This window comes from Anguilla rostrata, chromosome 14 (assembly GCF_018555375.3).
Source record: "Anguilla rostrata isolate EN2019 chromosome 14, ASM1855537v3, whole genome shotgun sequence".
In the NCBI taxonomy this organism is placed as follows: Eukaryota; Metazoa; Chordata; class Actinopteri; order Anguilliformes; family Anguillidae; genus Anguilla; species Anguilla rostrata.
In genome coordinates, this window is record NC_057946.1 from 39456140 (window position 1) to 39477456 (window position 21317).

At 55.0% G+C, this 21317-nt stretch overlaps 1 protein-coding gene across 1 annotated transcript in view; it reads left to right on the forward strand.

Moving 5' to 3' along the window:
• Positions 1-21317, forward strand: part of sfswap (splicing factor SWAP) — a 65257-nt gene that overhangs the window by 21428 nt on the left and 22512 nt on the right. Inside the window, exons 10-13 of the mRNA XM_064309565.1 lie at positions 542-635; positions 14888-15029; positions 15563-15799; positions 19293-19489. Of these exons, the coding sequence (XP_064165635.1) occupies positions 542-635; positions 14888-15029; positions 15563-15799; positions 19293-19489 (670 nt within the window). The remainder of the gene's footprint in view (positions 1-541; positions 636-14887; positions 15030-15562; positions 15800-19292; positions 19490-21317) is intronic.

Sequence of the window (21317 nt, forward strand, 5' to 3'; positions counted from 1 at the left end):
GTGTCTGCTGCTGTCGAGGCTCCGCCCCCTAAAGCACTGAACCAGTGTCTGCTGCTGCCGAGGCTCCGCCCCCTAAAGCACTGAACCAGTGTCTGCTGCTGCTGAGGCTCCGCCCCCTAAAGCACTGAGCCAGTGTCTGCTGCTGCTGAGGCTCCGCCCCCTAAAGCTTAAAATGATGGTTTTGGTTTTATGTGGTCTTTAAGCGATTAGAAGGTAGGTGGAAAGTCCAGGGGTCAGAAAGTAAAAGTCCTGCCGTGTGTTTCTTCCACCCATGAACTCAGCCCAGCTGATTTCACTAATTAATTCTACCTCCTGACTGAAGAATTGTGCTGATTATCAAATCCCGGTGACTGTAACAGAATAGTGGGGAGGAATTTTTGTTTTCTGGACCTGGATTTTCCACCTCTGGTGGCCATACAGGGTTGCGGGTTTGATTCCTGGGTGGGGATATGCCTCCCTCCCGTTGTCCCCTCTCACGCTCCGCCCCTCTCTTCCTTTCCTCTCACGCTCCGCCCCTCTCCTCCCCCCCCCCCCCTTGCAGGTTTGAGTTCCTTCAGTCCTGGCACCAGTATAACGCCTACTATGAGTTTAAGAAGCAGTACTACATGCAGAAGGAAGGGATAAGCCTGCAAGAGGTATGAACATTGCCGTCTTTCCCTCTCCTACTCCGCGCACGTGTCCGTGTGTGCGTGTCCTTGCGTCCGTCCGTATGTGTGTGTGTCTGTGTTTCCGTGTGTTTGTGTGTGCGGATGTGTGTGTGCGGAGGGGGGTGGATTGTGGAATTTTGTTTAGTGTAGCTTTAACTTCATAACTATAACTATAATCGACCAACTTACCTTAACGTTAGGTTAGGTAAGTTTCCAATCGTTTCTGTGAAAATCGTAGCCGAAATGATCAAACATGATCTAAAAGCTGCAGCGACACAGTCCGTGCAGAAGTTGACATCCCTAAGTTCAGTGCTAGTTTCTCCTGTACGGAGTACCCGATTGGAATACTACCAGTCTGAGTTAAATGCAAAAAAAAATATGTTTTTGGACAGGGGAGGATCTTTTTGGGCCAAGTAAAAATCAGTGTATGTTAAACGCTTGTTAGGACTGGCGACTACAGCAGTGAGCGGCGTGGTACTTTTACCCACCGGGGGGCGTGTTTCGCTCGAGTTGTTACCTCTCGGGACCTCCACCGCCCTGGCGCCTGACTGAGGGCGTTATGGAAATGCCATTTTCAGCCACCGGTGATTATTAATTACGAGCGCTTCGTCTCTTAATTAACTCGGCTTCGCTGGCGTGGCTGGATGTGCGCGTGTGTGCTGCCAAAGCATATGCAGAATTAACACAACAGATGGAGCAGAGAGAAAACAGCAGTGCATTCTGGGGGGGAAGGCCGTGTTGTTGGAACAAGCAACGGCCCTCACGTAGAGAGGCCGGCGGCCGGCTCCAAACGCTGGTGTTCGGAGAGACGCGTTCGCTTTGGGAGTTCCCTTTGAGGATTCCCGTTGGGAGTTCCCTTGCATTCTCAGAGGAGAGGCAGCCTGCGAGGTGGTGACATCAGATTCATTAAAAAAAATTTTTAATAACTTTTTGTTTTTTTGCTGGAGGGTGGGTGGGGCTGGGGGGGAGGGTTCTCCTCAGATATTTGAGGATTTTGGGGAGTGCAGCTCTGTCTCTGAAAGTAGCAACACGCGGCATGACCCAACAGGAGGGTCAATGTCCCTGCTCTGGGTGCCTGGTCTGGCTCGGCCTGTCCTGGTTCATTTCCCTTCTGTGTTTATAACGTATAAGGAAATCGTCCAGTCTGCTGTTACCAACGCCATGTGCCCACTGAGGTTCACGGAAGCGCTCGTCCATCTGCCACCCACAACTACACCGTGGGCTGTGTCTCTAACAGGAAGCAGAGTGAACAGCCACACCGTGGGCTGTGTCTCTAACAGGAAGCAGAGTGAACAGCCTCCTCATGGCCTGTGTCTCTGACAGGAAGCAGAGTGAACAGCCTCCTCATGGCCTGTGTCTCTGACAGGAAGCAGAGTGAACAGCCTCCTCATGGCCTGTGTCTCTAACAGGAAGCAGAGTGAACAGCCACACCGTGGCCTGTGTCTCTAACAGGAAGCAGAGTGAACAGCCTCCTCATGGGCTGTGTCTCTAACAGGAAGCAGAGTGAACAGCCTCCTCATGGGCTGTGTCTCTAACAGGAAGCAGAGTGAACAGCCTCCTCATGGCCTGTGTCTCTGACAGGAAGCAGAGTGAACAGCCTCCTCATGGCCTGTGTCTCTGACAGGAAGCAGAGTGAACAGCCTCCTCATGGCCTGTGTCTCTAACAGGAAGCAGAGTGAACAGCCACACTGTGGCCTGTGTCTCTAACAGGAAGCAGAATGAAAAGCCTCGTCGTGGGCTGTGTCTCTGACAGGAAGCAGAGTGAACAGCCACACTGTGGCCTGTGTCTCTAACAGGAAGCAGAGTGAACAGCCTCCTCATGGCCTGTGTCTCTAACAGGAAGCAGAATGAACAGCCTCCTCATGGGCTGTGTCTCTAACAGGAAGCAGAGTGAACAGCCTCCTCATGGCCTGTGTCTCTAACAGGAAGCAGAGTGAACAGCCTCCTCATGGGCTGTGTCTCTAACAGGAAGCAGAGTGAACAGCCACACCGTGGCCTGTGTATCTAACAGGAAGCAGAGTGAACAGCCACACCGTGGCCTGTGTATCTAACAGGAAGCAGAGTGAACAGCCACACTGTGGCCTGTGTATCTAACAGGAAGCAGAATGAACAGCCGCACCTTGGCCTTTGTCTCTGACAGGAAGCAGAATGAACAGCCTCCTCTGGCCTGTGTCTTAACGGGAAGCAGAGTGAACAGCCTCCTCATGGCCTGTGTCTCTAACAGGAAGCAGAGTGAACAGCCACACGTGCTGGTCTCTAACAGAAGCAGAAAAACAGCCACACCGTGGCCTGTGTATCTAACAGGAAGCAGAATGAACAGCCACACCGTGGGCTGTGTCTCTAACAGGAAGCAGAGTGAACAGCCACACTGTGGCCTGTGTATCTAACAGGAAGCAGAATGAACAGCCTCCTCATGGCCTGTGTCTTTAACAGGAAGCAGAGGAACAGCCACACGTGGCTGTGTCTCTAACAGGAAGCAGAGTGAACAGCCACACTGTGGCCTGTCTCTCTAACAGGAAGCAGAGTGAACAGCCTCCTCATGGGCTGTGTCTCTAACAGGAAGCAGAGTGAACAGCCTCCTCATGGCCTGTGTCTCTGACAGGAAGCAGAGTGAACAGCCTCCTCATGGGCTGTGTCTCTTAACAGGAAGCAGAGTGAACAGCCACACTGTGGCCTGTCTCTCTAACAGGAAGCAGGCACGACTCCCTTGGTCTGATTGGAGACGACATCAAATAAAGTGTCTGAAACTTTAAAGGAAATTGGGAAAAGCAGCAGGCCCGTTTTTGTTACTGCACTTTCTCGTCTCGCCTCTCACAGCGATCAAAAGCAACAGTTCGTCCGCGGATGAGCGGAGTTTCGCGGGAACAAAGTGTTTAGTCGACACCCAGCACTAACAGGAAGCAGAGTGAACAGCCTCCTCATGCTGTGTCTCTGACAGGAAGCAGAGTGAACAGCCTCCTCATGGCTGTGTCTCTGACAGGAAGCAGAGTGAACAGCCTCCTCATGCCTGTGTCTCTACAGGAAGCAGAGTGAACAGCCACACTGTGCCTGTGTACTCTAACAGGAAGCAGAATGAAAAGCCTCGTCGTGGGCTGTGTCTCTGCAGGAAGCAGAGTGAACAGCCACACTGGGCCTGTCTCTACAGGAAGCAGGTGAACAGCCTCTCATGGCCTGTGTCTCTAACAGGAAGCAGAATGAAAGCCTCCTCATGGGCTGTGTCTCAACAGGAAGCGAGTGAACAGCCTCCTCATGGCCTGTGTCTCTAACAGGAAGCAGAGTGAACAGCCTCCTCATGGGCTGTGTCTCTAACAGGAAGCAGAGTGAACAGCCACACCGTGGCCTGTGTATCTAACAGGAAGCAGAGTGAACAGCCACACCGTGGCCTGTGTATCTAACAGGAAGCAGAGTGAACAGCCACACTGTGGCCTGTGTATCTAACAGGAAGCAGAATGAACAGCCGCACCTTGGCCTTTGTCTCTGACAGGAAGCAGAATGAACAGCCTCCTCATGGCCTGTGTCTTTAACAGGAAGCAGAGTGAACAGCCTCCTCATGGCCTGTGTCTCTAACAGGAAGCAGAGTGAACAGCCACACCGTGGCATGTGTCTCTAACAGGAAGCAGAATGAACAGCCACACCGTGGGCTGTGTCTCTAACAGGAAGCAGAATGAACAGCCACACCGTGGGCTGTGTCTCTAACAGGAAGCAGAGTGAACAGCCACACCGTGGCCTGTGTATCTAACAGGAAGCAGAGTGAACAGCCTCCTCATGGCCTGTGTCTCTAACAGGAAGCAGAGTGAACAGCCACACCGTGGGCTGTGTCTCTAACAGGAAGCAGAGTGAACAGCCACACTGTGGCCTGTCTCTCTAACAGGAAGCAGAGTGAACAGCCTCCTCATGGGCTGTGTCTCTAACAGGAAGCAGAGTGAACAGCCTCCTCAGGGCCTGCGTCTTTAACAGGAAGCAGAGTGAACAGCCTCCTCAGGGCCTGTCTCTCTAACAGGAAGCAGAATGATCAGCCTCCTCGTGGCCTGTGTCTCTAACAGGAAGCAGGCACGACTCCCTTTGTCTGATTGGAGACAACATCAAATAAAGTGTCTGAAACTTTAAAGGAAATTGGGAAAAGCAGCAGGCCCGTTTTTGTTACTGCACTTTCTCCTCCTCGCCTCTCACAGCGATCAAAAGCAACGAGTTCGTCCCTGTGGATGAACGGAGGTTTTCGCGGGAACAAAGTTTTAGTCGACGACCCCACGTGCACCAACGCTGAAATGTCCTGCGCTTCAGAGTCTCCTTCATCACACATTGCCCAGAAACACAGAGGAGTTGTGTAGAAGGTCAGAGTTGGTGGACGTCTATAGTCCTCGTCCGTTCGATGGCGGTTATCGTAGCCGTATAAAGGTGGCTTTGCAGTGTTAGGCCTGCCGTGGTCCCTGCTAGCAACGTGTGCCGTAAAGGGGCCCAGAATCTCCACGCGGAAAGTAAAATGCAACACAAACCGCACCACATGTTGCTCTGTGCCGACGAAGTGTTTGGCAGCGGCGTTGCGTGGCGGTTGGGGAGCAGGGCTTGTAATTTCAAGGCTGGAGGTTCGAGCCCCAGGTGGAGCGCTGCCGTCCCCCCCCCTGAGCGAGGTACTTAACCTGAGTATCTTCAGGAAATATCCATCCGTTTAAATGCGTCTAGAAGGGTGTACGTCGAGTAACATGCTCGAGATAAGAGCTTTCTTGCTGAAGGCCCAAAGTCTAATGAGCTGTTTGGTCGGACAAGCTGAGTCTTTAAAAACGCTTATTGACCTTTTTAAAGAAAAAATAAATGATGTAGCTTAGCGAACCGCCATTCTCCATTTAGGTAGTTGTGTTAAAGTGGGGATTTGTAAAACGAAGCCCGTTTCTCAACGTTGGTCCCGATGCTTTTAAGGATCTGGGGGTTTTAGAGTCTGCTTTATCATCTCGGAGAGGAAAGCGAGGTCCTTTACCCCCCCCCCCCCCCCGCTAATTATTCATTGGGTTTGGGAGGCTCCCCCGCTGCAGTTAATCAGGCATTAATTAAGCCGGTAAATTGTTTGGCCCGTCCACCGCCGAGCCTGACGGTGATGAATATTCGCGTTGGCCTCCCAAACTGCCTGCCGTAAAGTAGCTTTAAATATTCATCGTTCTTAAAAAGTTGGTTAATTCCACTGTTGCGAACTAACCCTTAGAAGGAAAAAAAATGTGTCCCGGCTTTTGGAATTTATGAAATGTATTTTACAGCCAGGCAGCTTCAGAGTTGCGTGTATTCACCCAACTTTTGTGCTGCAGAGGGATAGTATTATGTAATATTTTGAATACTATTTGAAGGTGATTTTGGTGAAGAGGCTGGTATGTCGTATGGGTCACTCTGTGGGTGGGAATGTGGTCCATTCTGACAGGATCATTGCAGCAGAGGAGGGAGTTATTCTCAGCTTCGACGAAGGACAAAATGGAAGCCGTTTTGTATCAGAATGGGAAGTCAATTTGAGCAGTAAGCCAGAAACATCGTTTTCTTGTTCGTCAACCTGCCCCCGTGGTCTGGCGTGCCGAGGGCACAGCTAACGCTAACGGTGAAACGACCAGCGGGAGGTGCACCTCCGCCATTTCAGATTCGGTAAATTCGTTTTTGAAAATGTCCTCCGTTATGGCCGCCTACGCCTCGCGTTCGAGTCGCGGGTCGCCTCGGTAACCTCGGGCGCGTGGGAAAAACAAAAAAGAAAATAAAAACCTCATTTAAAAATGAGGAATTTTCGGAACGGTGAGTCACGCCTCAGCAGCAGACGCGGAGACGGACCGACCGATCGCAAAGCCGCGCGGGGCGCGTCCGCTCCCGGCCTGAGGAGGCCCGTCGGAGAGCGCGCCCTGCGGAACGGGCTCCGCCCCGCGGCCCGGCTCCGTCTGAACGCTCTCGGCGGCGACCGAGCGGTAGTCGTCGCGTCGGCGTCAACAGGTTCATCTGTGAACGAGTCGGTCGGCGGGGGGGGGGTCGGCTCCTTCCCACGCGCTCCGTTACTCCCGGGGTGAGCCGAGCGCTAATGGCCCCCAATTACTCCCCGAGTTCCGCCGGTTTCCTCTCGCTCCGCCAGGTCCACCAAAACCGTGCGTCGATAAGGCTTTTATTCTTTTGGGTTTTTTTAAAGAGAAGAAATTACAGGACTTTTTAAAAAAAGAAAATCTGCGGTGAGCTCGACAGGCCATTTTGGGTGGGCATAGCGTGCTTTTTTTCACACGCTCTTCTTTGATTGGTTACCTGGCAGAGAACAGTAGGAGCGCCCCCCTCTGGTATCCTGCCCGCATGACTCCTGCTGGGAAAGTGGGCGTGCGTCATTCATCGGGTTGAGTCGCGTCGTGCCGTGCGCTCGGTCCCTGAATGTGTGCAGCACACCAGCGCGTGTTGCGGCAGCGTAGCGTAACGGTTAGGGAACTGGTCTTGTGAGCTGAAGGTCACCGGTTCGATTCCCGGGTAGGACACTGCCGTTGTACCCTTGAGCAAGGTACTTTACCTGCACTGCTTCAGTTTCTATCCAGCTGTGTAAATGGATGCAATGTAAACACTATGTAAAGAGTTGTGTAAAGTCGCTCTGAATAAGAGCGTCTGCTAAATGCCTGTGATGTAACAGGGAGCTCATTTTTCCCAGGATGTTTTCTTCCAATATGATTTGCAGCCAACCAGCTCTTAGGCTCCTTACCGTTGCAAGGCCCTGTAAAGTCTAAGCCCAAGTCCGAGCCTAAGATGTGCACGTCAGTAGATCAAGTAGCCAATACTAACTGGCTTGTTTTGTTTGACGATTCTTTTCTGAGAGAATGAGACTGTGTTTTAGCGTCGTAGCATGACGTGTTCTACACGCTTAATTGGGACACATTAGACGTCGCCAGCGACCAAGCATATAGCCAGACTTGGAACAAATAAGCGGGAGGTTTAAATGGGGGGGGGGGGAGCAAACAGAATGGAGATCTGTGCTGCTTCATCGGTAAAGATGGAATTTTTTTTATTTTACAGGAATGGGCTGCTTGGCTTATTGCTGCAGCTGGGCGCTCGCGCCTGTTTCTGCTGTTACCACGGTTACGCACGCGTAGCCTGACCCCTTATCTTTCAGTGCGTGCTTCCATGACCGCGAACGTCGACCGTGCTGTAGAAAGCACATCACCGTAACAACAGCTAGTGCTTTCTGCGAATACCTGAGAATACCTGAGAACCTGGTCATAGGCCTTTCTGCGTGTGTTCTACCTTACCTAGAACCCTGTCATAGGCCTTTCTGCGTGTGTTCTACCTTACCTAGAACCCTGTCATAGGCCTTTCTGCGTGTGTTCTACCTTACCTAGAACCCTGTCATAGGCCTTTCTGCGTGTGTTCTACCTTACCTAGAACCCTGTCATAGGCCTTTCTGCGTGTGTTCTACCTTACCTAGAACCCTGTCATAGGCCTTTCTGCGTGTGTTCTACCTTACCTAGAACCCTGTCATAGGCCTTTCTCTGTGTTCTACTACGACTGTCATAGGCCTTTCTCTGTGTTTACCTTACCTAGAACCCTGTCATAGGCCTTTCTGCGTGTGTTCTACCTTACCTAGAACCCTGTCATAGGCCTTTCTGCGTGTGTTCTACCTTACCTAGAACCCTGTCATAGGCCTTTCTGTATGTGTTCTCCGGTTGGAGTGAGAGCTGTATTACTTCGTGTGACGCTCACACTGTAGTCCGTGTGTTGAACAGAGAGCCGTCCAGTAAAATAATTGAGTCCATTTGGGGGGGAAAAGCTTTTTTTTTTTTTGCCTCTGTGTGTTTTCTCAAGTGCAGAAAGCGGCGTGTTCTGCAGGGAGAAAGAGAGCTAGCCTTGAACCCGTCGTCGGAGGCTGGTGCCTGTTGCTGGGCTCTAGATCTGCTGTGTTTGCTGTTAAGTGCCTGGGATTATTACTTGAGGGCCGTTTTGGTTAGCGGGAAGGCGCTCACGGGGAAACGGCCCCGCCGCTGGGAAATGGCACGCCTGCCGAGGAATTATTTAGGCTAGATATTGAAATCGGCACAGCTGTGCTGGGCAAAAAAACGGTGAAGAAGTAGGTGGTTTTCTAGTGCTTTGTCTGACCAGACCAGATCTGTCTCAGGCAATGCCAGTGGACTGTCTGTGGTGCTGTTGGTGGGAGTGTCTGTGGTGCTGTTGGTGGGGGTATCTGTGGTGTTGGTGGGGGTGTCTGTGGTGCTGTTGGTGGGGGTGTCTGTGGTGCTGTTGGTGGGGGTGTCTGTGGTGCTGTTGGAGGGGGTGTCTGTGGTGTGTGGTGGGGTGTCTGTGGTGCTGTTGGAGGGTGTCTGTGTGCGTTGGAGGGGTGTCTGTGGTGCTGTTGGAGGGGGTGTCTGTGGTGCTGTTGGAGGGGGTATCTGTGTGTTGGTGGGGGTGTCTGCCAAATGCCTGTAATGTAATGTAATGGTGTCTGTGGTGTTGGATCAGGGAGGTCTGTTTTGTTCCTGGGGGGTCGTGCGTTTTTTCCCCTTTATTTGTGAATACATTCCGTTTCCTATTTTCAGTTTTTTCAGGTGAAGGGTGTTTTTTTGTGTAAAGATTTTAAGCTGAGGATTCTGGGTAGTTTTATTTGTTTGAGAGGAGAGGGGGAGAAATGGCTGGACGAACTGGCTGGGTCAGGGGGCGGTCACCACCCGTCAGTCTCCCATTTTTTATTTTTAGCATTTCCTTGCGTGTAATCAGCTCGGCTCATGTTGTTATCCCTTTCCTGCTTTCTTATGAAAATAAGATCTGCTGCTGAATCAAATCAGAGAAATGACCCGCCTGCTCGCTCCCTCCTCCAGCCTGTCGCTGGCCGCCATTTCCGCGATTCCCATCTCCATAGTTTCCAGCGTGTGCCATCAGCTTGAGCATCAGCATGGTCGAGGGGTGGGGTTATTCTACGATGGCTGTTCACACTGGCCCCCGGGCCCTAAGACACACACTGGCCCCTGGGCCCTAAGACACACACTGGCCCCTGGGCCCTAAGACACACACTGGCCCCCAGGCCCTCAGACACACACTGGTCACACTGGCCCCCGGGCCCTCAGACACACACTGGTCACACTGGCCCCCGGGCCCTCAGACACACACTGGCCACACTGGCCCCCGGGCCCTCAGACACACACTGGCCCCCAGGCCCCCGGGCCCTCAGACACACACTGGCCCCCAGGCCCCCGGGCCCTAAGACACACACTGGCCCCCGGGCCCTAAGACGCACACTGGCCCCCGGGCCCTAAGACACACACTGGCCCCCGGGCCCTCAGACACACACTGGCCCCCAGGCCCCTGGGCCCTAAGACACACACTGGTCACACTGGCCCCCGGGCCCTAAGACACACACTGGCCCCCAGGCCCTGGGCCTAAGACACACACTGGCCCCCAGGCCCTGGCCTAAGACACACACTGGCCCCCGGGCCCTCAGACACACACTGGTCACACTGGCCCCCGGGCCCTCAGACACACACTGGTCACACTGGCCCCCGGGCCCTAAGACACACACTGGCCCCTGGGCCCCGGGTTTCCCAAAAGCCCATGTTTAACTGCTGCTAGAAGCTAGCGTCAGCCTGCCTCCAGCATTCAGTCCCATCACAAGTCTGCTTTTGGCCGTTTGATTTTGTTGGATTTGTGGTGGGGGGGGGGCGGTGGCGTTTAGGTGCACCTTGAAGCGTAGTGCGGTTCTGTATTTTTATTCATGCGTTACTCCCTCCCCCGGTGACACCGCTTCAGCTGAAATGCTGAACGAACGCTCTTTCTGTCTTTCTCAGTACGCGCCGCGCTCCGATGCCATAATCGTTATTTACCTTTTGTTTGGCCTCGGTAATGAGCCGCGCTCCCGGGGGAAATTTCGGGGTAATTGTGGGGGGAACTTGCACCGTTGCCCCCCTGCGTCTGATTCCCCCTCACAGCTCTCCTCCTGTCCTGAACTCCTCTTTCGTTAAGTGAAGGGCAGACGTGCCGCAGCGGTGGCGTGGGTCCCGCGGCCTGTCCTCCTTCAGACAGAGGAGGGCAGCGCTGGTCTGTGCGGGTTTTTTTCTTTCCCCTTCCCTGGGTGGTGAAGCACGCTGGTGTTTTTCGCCCTCGGGATTTGATTGGTGGAGCGCGGGACCCCTCTGACCCGCTTGCTCTTTAAAAAGCCGGGCGCAAGGTCCCGGGTGCGAGGTCCTGTTTCACAGCGGCCTGTTTCCCATTAACGACCGAGCCGGCCACGCCCGTGGGCTGCCGCCGGTCACATGGTCCCCGAGCTCTCTCATTCGCCCAGCGGTGTCAGATCGCCTTGTGGGATGTGTAGTTTAAATCTCATAATTTCTGTTTTTTGGTTTTCTTTTTCTGTTTTCTTTTTGTTTTTTTTTAACGCGCACTTATTTCTTTACGGCTGTGTTTCTGTTTTAATCCCCGCTGACGCGCGAGCGGGGAATTACGAGGGTGAATTATTGCCGTCGGGTTATTTTGATGGGTAATTGAACGGCCCTTACCCGCCATCAAACCGTTCTTGTGTTAAAAAGCAAAAAGCCTCGGAGAAGCCTTTAAAATCAATCTCGTCCGTTTTATTGTGCAGACCGGCGTCTCTCTCGCGTCCGCTCGGGTCTTCCTCAGACTTCGGCTAGTTCTTCACGGCCGTATTTCAGTTTTAAACAAGCCGTTGCCAGGCAACCTGCGACACCGGGAACGTTCCGGAAAAGGGCGTCGATTTCTTCCGCGGATGTTGAAAGTTAAAACTGCCGGTAGCCGCGTCGATCGTTGACGTGTTGACGGTTCTGTTTGAGGACGGGTCGAGTGGCGGGGGTCGGAGACATCGGTCGCGGCGCCCGACGGCGTCGCGATCCCAGCCCCCGCGACGGGATCGTCCGGCCGAACTGGGAAGCGAATCCCCCGTTTCGGGTGGATTCCAGTAAAAAGGGGGGGTTTGTTGTAGCAGCAGTAGAGCCTTTGGGGGCGGGTGTGTGTCTGACTGAGCGTTTGGGGAGTCTGAAGCAGAGGGAGAGCTCAGTGCTCCTCAGCTCGCTGTGAGCTCGGCAGGAAGACCTCACCATGCCGGGTTTACACTCTTTATTATCGCTATCCAATCAGCATGCAGAAGTGAGCCGGAGTCTTCCTTTGAATTAAAAGCAGATGCCGATGTGTGTTACTGCCGTCCCGCGTCGAAAGTCCCTTTGATGGCACCGGGCTGCCTGCGGATTGGTGGAGCGGAGTCGCGTAGATCCAAGGCCGCTGAAGCTGCATTATTGATGCGTTTCGGTGGCGCAGATGAATTATGCAGCCGAGGGTTTTTCGGGGATTTTTTTGACTCTGTTTATCGTGTCTGCGCGGGATACGGGCGCCAGTTTGGGTGCTCGTCTTCCATTCAACCTGATTTCCGGAGAAATCTACCGTGCATTTGTATAAACTCTCAAGAAAAGTCTTTTTTTTTTTTGGGGGGGGGCCTAGCCAGAATTTCCCTGCATGCCCACGCAGGAGGAGGGGAATAGATTGTGTTGCGAGTTCCCTTTTTTCACCTGATCAAATAGACGGGCTGTTAAAAGAAGAAACAAAAAAAAAAAGCTAAGCGCCTCGGCTCATTAATTATTTGGTGTGCGACTGGAGTAACGGCGGAGAAACGTTTTAGCAGCAAGGTCGTTATCCACGAAACGAGGAACGGCCCCAATTAGCGCCTCAGAACCGCAGCGCAGAAACGAGGCCGACGGTAATTACCAAGTGTCTGCGGAACCGCTGTCCTTGAGGGAGGGTCTGTGCGAACGTCGTTAAGTGAAGAGCACAGCGTGGACCGTTTGGGTTATACTGGGGTGGGGGGGGGGGGGGTGGGGGGGTGGGGGTGGGGGTCGGGGTGGAGAAGTCTTTCATGGCTACTTTTCCCCCTGTTGGCTCCGTACACTCAGTGGCTTGCCTGCCCTGCTCAGCCTTTTGGGCCAGAACTGCTGAGCAGACAAATGGGACGTACTTCTATAACCCCACAGACTCTAGGGGGCGTGTTTCTATTACCCCACAGACTCTAGGGGGCGTGCTTCTATTACCCACAGACTTAGAGGCGTGCTTCTATTACCCCACGGACTCTAGGGGACGTGCTTCTATTACCCCACAGACTGTAGAGGACGTGCTTCTATTACCCCACAGACGTGCTTCTATTACCCCACAGACTCTAGGGGGCGTGCTTCTATTACCCCACAGACTCTAGGGGACGTGCTTCTATTACCCCACAGACTCTAGGGGACGTGCTTCTATTACCCCACAGACTCTGGGGGACGTGCTTCTATTACCCCACAGACTGTAGAGGACGTGCTTCTATTACCCAAGAGAGTTCCTGCTTCTTACCCAAGACGCTGCAGTGCGTGCGCGTCGCAGCGTGAGCGGGCTGTGTGTTACGCGCTGCACATCTGTGCAGAAGCGGAGAGCCATTTGGAGGATGTGATCACTGAAACGGAGCGTTTATGTGCAGGAGTAGGCCGGGATCCGTGCGCAGATAGGCTGTTTTACACAAACACATTAAAGCGGTGATAAAACCCTAACTGGGATGCGGATGCTTTATGCCCTGCGCTCTGAGGTGCACCATATCTTGTTCTGAATTATGAAATGTGAATTGGTGTTCCGCCTTCAATACCGTCTGCCCCGGCTGGGTCCCCTCTCCCCCTGTTCCCCGTTCCCCCTCTGTTCCCGTTCCCCTCTGTTCCGCCCCCTGTTCCCTGTTCCCCTGTTCCCCGTCCCCTCTGTTCCCCGTTCCCCCTGTTTCTCGTCCCCCCTGTTCCCCTTCCCCCCTGTTCCCCTTCCCCCTGTTCCCGTTCCCTGTCCCCTCTGTTCCCCGTCCCCCTGTTCCCTTCCCTCTGTTCCCCTGTTCCCTGTCCCCCTGTTCCCCGCCCCCTTTCCGTCCCCCCTGTTCCCCGCCCCCTGTTCCCCGCCCCCTCCGTTTCCCCTGTCCCCCTGTTCCTCCCTCCCCCCGTTCCTCCCCTGTCCCCCCCCTGTTCCCTCCCTTCCCTCCCCGTTCCCCTTCCCCCTGTTCCCGCCCCCTGTTTCCCTGTCCCCCTGTTCTCCTCCCCCCCGTTCCCCTTCCCCCTGTTCTCCCCCCCGTTCCCCTTCCCCCCTGTTCCCCGCCCCCCGTTCCTCCCCGTCCCCGGTCCTGTACTCTTATGTTCTGACCCACCCGTCACTCTGACGGCCATTGCAGACCCGGCTGGCCAGAGGCGTAATAGAGGAGTGAAACACTGAGACCCTCCATTAGAGTCACACGGACTCATCTCCTCTCCGTCACTCACCTTTGAACGACAGTCATTTGCTTGTAGATGTAATAAAGGTGCAGCAGGATTAATTACATTCTCTGTTGCGGGTAATGTGAAGAGTGGATTACTTTGCAAGCGTACGAAAGCCAGTCAGTGTGGACTTTAGCTTATCCTGCATGTCCAGAGACCTCAGTTCTCTGGGTTTTTTTCCCCCTCTGGTTTTCCTGTTTTTGTATCCCATAGTTTGTGTATTTAAGCAATTCGGCACTCGAGGCTGTGCTGTATTGTGGATACAGCTAGAGGGGTGTTGTTGGGCAACGGGTACATTTTCAAACGAGAGAAAACGTACCCGTTGCCCACCGCTTCACACCCGTTGCCCACCATTTCACACCCGTTGTACACCCGTTTCACACCGCTTCACACGTCCCGGGTTTGTCTAAAGAGGCCTGTTTTGAGGTGCATGTTGTTCAAACCCGATTGATCTAACCGTTAGCAAAGGGTGCCCACTAGCTATTTTCCAGATTAGACTGGTGCCCCTGGAGTTTAGTTCTAAATGGAGTGTGGCCTAGTAGGGTTGAGTTTTGTTCTAAAGGGTTGTGGCCCAGAGTTTAGATCTAAATGGGTGTGGCCCGGAGTTTAGTTCTAAAGAGGTGTGGCCTGTAGTTTTGTTCTAAAGGGTTGTGGCCCAGAGTTTAGATCTAAATGGGTGTGGCCCAGAGTTTAGTTCTAAAGGGGTGTGGCCTGGAGTTTAGTTCTAAAGGGGTGTGGCCCAGAGTTTAGATCTAAATGGGTGTGGCCCAGAGTTTAATTCTAAAGGGGTGTGGCCCAGAGTTTAGTTCTAAAGGGGTGTGGCCCGGAGTTTAGTTCTAAAGGGGTGTGGCCCAGAGTTTAGTTCTAAAGGGGTGTGGCCCGGAGTTTAGTTCTAAAGGGGTGTGGCCCAGAGTTTAGTTCTAAAGGGGTGTGGCCTGGGCAGTGCTGTGTAAAAAAAATAAAAAAATAAAAAAAAACCCTTCCTTTGCTCTCTCTCCCGTCTCACAGAGCGGATCTCCCTCCGACAGCAAGGGGGCGCCAGAGAGCACGGCTACCGCGGACCCGGGCCCGGAATCCGACGGCCCCGCGTCCGACAGCGCCGCTAGCCCCTCCCCGGACAAACAGGCCGACGACGGCAAGCTAATCAAGGGTAAGGCTCGGCACAGACGCCGCCATCTTGCCTCCGCCTCGTTTTAAACGGAGGGGGGTTGATATATCGAAACCAGAGCCGTCGTCTAATGGAGCTGTCGCTAAAAGGGTTTGTTTATTTATTTATTTTTGGAACGAGAGTGCATCACAAGTGTTAATGTGTTCGCACACCGAGGGCTTTTGAGTTTATTTACAGCCGTCAAGCTGGCGAACGTGCGGGGCCCGGTTAATTGGCTCGTCGTAATAAACCTGCGTCTGGGTGTCTGACGACGCCTCTTAACGAAGCGGCGGCCTGTTCTCGAAGCCCGTTACCCCGAGAACATTCGCGCTCCCCTTATTTATTTATCTGTTTATTTGTGTTTGTTTATGGCGGGATGAACACCATGAAACTTCGACGGGTTTTTATTATTTTATTATTTTATTATTTATGACGCCGCAGGCCGCTAAACGGATCCGAGCCGACGGGGTTTTTTTTTTTTTTTTTTGACTCCGGCGTCCCCGCTAACCCGTCGGTTTGAACCCCTGTGCTCCCAGCGTCCTTCGCTCCGATCTGCTTCGCCATCAGGGCGAAGGAGAACGACATGCTCCCCCTGGAGAAGAACCGCGTGCGCCTGGACGACGACTCGGACGAGGACCAGGACAAGGAGGCGGGGCCGGAAGGGGGCGTGGCCGGGGGGGGCGCCGCGGCGACCAAAGAGGGGGCCGCCCCCGCCCCCCTTCCGGAGGAGAAGAGGCCCACGCTCACGCTGGAGGAACTAGAGGCCAAACAAGGTACTGCAGCTACGTGTTTGTGGTATGTCTGCCTGTGGTCTTTGTGTTCTGGTACTGTGTCTCTGTGTTTGTTTCTGTATGTGTGTGTGTGTGTGTGTGTGTGTGTGTGTGCATTAATGTCTGCTTTAGGGGTAACCCCAGTCATTGTGAAGACTACACTGAGAGGCTCAGCCGTGTGTGTGTGTGTGTGTGTGTGTGTGTGTGTGTGTGTGTATAGTGTGTGAATGCAGTGTGTGTGTGTATATAGTGTGTGAATGCAGTGTGTGTGTGTGTGTGTGTGTGTGTATAGTGTGTGAATGCAGTGTGTGTGTGTGTGTATATAGTGTGTGAATGCAGTGTGTGTGTGTGTGGTGTGTGTGTGTGTATATAGTGTGTGAATGCAGTGTGTGTGTGTGTATATAGTGTGTGAATGCATGTGTGTGTGTGTTTATATAGTGTGTGAATGCAGTGTGTGTGTGTGTGTGTATATAGTGTGTGAATGCAGTGTGTGTGTGTGTGTGTGTGTGTGTGTGTGTGTGTATATAGTGTGTGAATGCAGTGTGTGTGTGTGTGTGTATAGTGTGTGAATGCAGTGTGTGTGTGTGTATATAGTGTGTGAATGCAGTGTGTGTGTGTGTGTGTGTGTGTGTGTGTGTATAGTGTGTGAATGCAGTGTGTGTGTGTGTGTATATAGTGTGTGAATGCATGTGTGTGTGTGGTGTGTGTGTGTGTGCGCGCGTAGCGTCCGGCTGCTGATACGCGGCGGATGCTCGTGTGTGTTCATATTCACGCTACGTTGGCGGCTCTGTGTTCTTACCGCTGTCCGTTTGGCATGCGGGCGCTGCGCCCTGCTCTGGCCGCTCTCTTCTAAGCCCCTCTGAACATCGCCTGTATAAATGCCAGATATGAACACACCCCTGTCCCAGTGACTGACAGCCTCCTAAAGTGAATTTGGGAGGCACTGCACTTTAATATAGGCAATCTCCTCCTCCTGCGGCTTGTGCCACCGGCGGTAAAAGTCATTTATAATTAGCCCGACTGAGTCTGGGAGAGAGCAGGGATGGACGGGGGGGGGGGGGGGTGGAGGAGAGGGAGAGAGAGACATTACAGACCATGAGAGAGGGAGAGAGAGAGAGCGATGGAGGGAGAGAGAGACCATGAGAGAGAGAGCGATGGAGGGAGAGGAGAGAGAGAGACCATGAGAGAGAGAGGGGTGAGAGAAGAGGAGAGGTAGAGACTGAGAGAGAGAGAGGGGTGAGAGGAGAGGAGTGGAGAGGTAGAGACTGAGAGAGAGGGGTGAGAGGAGAGGAGAGGTAGAGACGAGAGAGAGAGAGGGTGAGAGGAGGGCGATGGAGAGAGAGAGGGGTGAGAGGGAGATGGAGAAAGAGAGCGAGAGGGGTGAGAGGATAGGGAGATGGGGAGAGAGAGAGAAAGAGAGAGAGGGGAGAGAGAGGATGGGGTGAGAGAGAGAGGGAGTGGAGAAGAGAGGGGATGGGGGAGAGGGGTGAGAGAGAGAGACATGAGAGTGCCTCACCCACCCCTCCACGGGGCAGAAGAGGAGAGGGGTGGAGAGGGGGTGAGGGGAGGGGGGCGGTGGGGGCAGTGTCTGCATTAAGCTGCAGTCTCAGTCCTCCAGTTCAGCGCCTCTCCTCCCGCGTGAGTTTGAGAGAGGTGTGAGACCAGGAGCGGGAGAATAATTGTGCCGCGGTGACTTCCGTTTCTTTAAGTTTTCCGGACTCTATTTCCCTGACGGTGCGTGGGGGGGGAGCGGGAAGAGCTCACGCCGCGCGGTAGCCTAACGGGCTAACTGGATTAGCAGGCGCGGCTATGGAGACGGGAGACACGAAGCCTGAGCCGTATCGATCGGTAGGAAGGGTTCTGCACTCCGACCTGCATTCGCTGCGTTCGGATCTGCATTCACCTCCCAGCCTCATCCCCACCCCCAACCTCGGACCGATGAGACCCGCGTGCGCTTCGTTTTGCGTGCGCGTTCGTTCGCGCACGTTCGCTACAAGTCCATCCTCCAGCGGGATCCTTGCGGCCGACGCGTGAGCTGGATCCGTTTCGCGAGAATCGCGTTTTTCTGACGTTGTCACTGGAGCGCGCGATCGCAGTACGCCCACACGCGCGCCGCGGTCGGGCGCGTCGGCACGGAGAGGGTGTCGAAACGCCCAGCAGAGGCCGTGTGATGCGGGCGGAACTCGCGGGGCTGTCTACAGGCCCTCCCAGGCCCCGGCATGGTGAGCCCTGCTGATTGCTGGAGAGGCCGTTGAGGTGCTTTTTCCTCCTCGCTGCTCTGGAGCCGATTCCGTCGAGGGGCTCTCGCTCGGAACGCTGTTTGTTTGCGCGAGGGGAGCTTGATGAGCCGCGTGGGCGGGGGGGGGGGCGTGGGCGGGGGGGGCGGGATCCGGCACCGCCGCCCGCTCCTCCTCGAGACGGCCGGAAAAAAGACGTCGCTAACGAGCTAACGGGCTAACGGGCAGAACGACTGAAGGTTTCCTGCGTCTCCGAGCGTCGTCCCGCTCTCTCTCTTCCCTCCCAATTAGCCGCTTTTATCCGCCTTTCCAAGCGGAGGCGCGCCGGCGAGCTCGCGTGCGCCCGTGCGGTGCCCGCCGCGGGGATTCTGCTGCCCCTGACGCACTTTAATTAACGAGCTTCTTATTCCCCGGTAATTAATATTTAATCGAGCTCGTTTGTTTGAATTATTTATATGTTTCTGTTTGCTTCACGGTGCTCGCAGCGGAGCGGTTCCTGTCGGCGGTCCTGGGGCGGGGGGGAGCGGAGCTCGGTCTCCTGTGCGGTGCGGTCCTTGGGGTGGGGGGGTGCGGGGGGGGTTTAAAACTCTTTAGCGGAGTGAAGGGACGCGCGGTTTTTTAACGGAGATTCGCTGGAGCACAAGTCTGGCACCGGGTCCACTGGGGGAGAGGAAGGGAGGGAGGGAGGGAGGGAGGGAGAGAGAGAGAGGGAGGTGTTTGCTTTCGGCAGGCGGGGCGATGCCCTTTGGAATCCGGGGGTGCCGGTCGGCGGGCGGGCGATAATTGGGGCTCGCGCCCCGTCCGCTGGGGCCTCTTTTCCCGTCTTCCCTCCCGCCTGCCGGAGGCGGGACCCCTGGCGGAAAGCGCGGCTTCAGTCAGCGGAGCAAGCGTCCTCGCCGGAGGAGCTGATCAGTACGTCCGAGGAAGGCCGCCGCCACTGCCGAACAGCCCCTGACCCGCCCCCGGTCCGCTGACCCCGCCCCCGGTCCGCTGACCCCGCCCCCGGTCCGCTGACCCCGCCCCCGGTCCGCTGACCCCGCCCCCGGTCCGCTGACCCCGCCCCCGGTCCGCTGACCCCACCCCCGGTCTGCCGACCCCGCCCCCTGTCCGCCGAACTTGAGATAGAGAACAGATACTCTGCCAGCGTGTTTTTTCTGTTTATGGCCCGATAACAATTCACTTTATTTTATTATCTCTCCCTCCCCCCCCCCCCTCCCTCTCTCTCCTGCCCCCCCTTTCCTTCCCCCCCGGCTCCGTAGCTAAGCTGAAGCTGGAGGACAGGCTGGCGGCGGCAGCGCGGGAGAAGCTGGCCCAGGCCTCTAAGGAGTCCAAAGAGAAGCAGCTGCAGGCCGAGCGCAAGAGGAAGGCGGCGCTGTTCCTGCAGACGCTCCGCGGGCCCCCCCCCGCCGGGGACCCCCCCCACAGGAGGCCCGAGCCGCCCCCCGCCCCCCCGGAGGTCAGTGCGCAAGCTCCGCCCACTTTGCCGCTCTCAGGAGGATGTATGTGCGCAAGCTCCGCCCACTTCGGGGTACAGGCAGAGGGTACAGCAGATGGGGGGTACAGACAGATTGGGAGGGTACAGGCAGTGATGGGGGGTACAGACAGATTGGGAGGGTACAGGCAGTGATGGGGGGTACAGGCAGATTGGGAGGGTACAGGCAGTGATGGGGGGTACAGACAGATTGGGAGGGTACAGGCAGTGATTGGGGGGGTGCAGGCAGAGATTGGGGGGGCAGGCAGAGATTGGGGGTACAGGCAGTGATTGGGGGGATTTCAGGCAGTGATTTGGGGGTAAGCAGTATGGGTACAGACGATTGGGGGTACAGGCAGTGATGGGGGTACAGACTGATTGGGGGGGTGCAGGCAGTGATTGGGGGGGTACAGGCAGTGATTGGGGGGGGTGCAGGCAGTGATTGGGGGGAGGGGAGCGTGGCAGCTGTAGCTCCCGCTGCAGTTGCAGGTGACGGAGCTGAAGTGGAGCGAGGAGTCTGCAGCCAGGCCTGTGTGCCAGACGCCGAATTACTGTGTCTGACGTGGCCCCGACAGGCTCTGCCGGGTTTTGTTTACAAGCATCCCCCCCCCTCGTTCCTGGTGCCTGGGGAGGGACGAGCTCATCGATCTGCAGACCGATGGCCAGAGCCAAAGAGCCGTCGGCAGGGCACAGGCACGGGCGGCCATGTTTAACTCACCTGGAGAAAAACAGCGCCGTTTCCCCCCTCCCAGACAAGCTGTTCTTCTCGCTCGAATCGATGGCCCTGCTCGCGCTGTCCGAGCCCCACCGTCACGCCCCCTCCTCCCTCTGTGGAGGGATGCTTTCTGTTTTCGGGTTTCCGTTAGAGGTTAAACCTAGAGTCGCTGCGCCGGGACGTCCCGGGAAAGGACGCCTTTCTTAAACAACGCCTCTGTGCACCCTTAACGCTGAGCTACACGCGGGCCCTGCAGCACACTGGGGATTGATGCCTGTTTGTGGTGGTGGAACACGCATGTTTGACACGTGTCTGTGTTATAGAACATATGTGTATGACATAGCTGTGTTTATGAAACATGCGTGTGTCTGCGTTAGAAGCATTCGTGTCATGGCCTAGTGTTTTGGAGGGCGGGTGTTTAACGGTGTGTCGGGGTGGTTTGGGAACAACCGTGTATGAACCTAAGCTGTGTTTGATGCAACACTGCGTGTTCGGCGTGTACGTCTGTGGTTTACGCACAGTGTGTATGGCTAATCACTGTGCCGTTTAAACAGCGTGGTTGCGCGGAGTTGTCTGAGTTTAGGGACCGCGCTGTTGTCCGGGTCTGGCGTTTGGACACGACGGTTGCATCCTGTCTGTGGAGAGAACAGCGCGGCCGTGTCTGTGTTATGGAACACGCGTGTTTGATCCGTGTCTGTGTTGTGGAACATGCGTGTTTGATCCGTGTCTGAGTTATGGAACACGCGTGTTTGATCCGTGTCTGTGTTATGGAACACGCGTGTTTGATCCGTGTCTGTGTTGTGGAACATGCGTGTTTGATCCGTGTCTGAGTTATGGAACATGCGTGTTTGATCCGTGTCTGAGTTATGGAACATGCGTGTTTGATCTCAGCAGCTGAAGCGGTTTCGTGTCCCCTGGCCCTCAGAGTTTTGGGAGGGGCCTGGTGTTTTAATCGGTTGTGTAAACCCGGCGTGACCACCGGTCCCCTTGGGACACCGTACCGCCTCTGAAACCCGTACCACCGCCGTCTGTGCGGGGTCCTGGTTGCCCCCCCCCCCCCCCACCTCAGCCCACCCGCCGCCTGTTATCAGCGCTCGG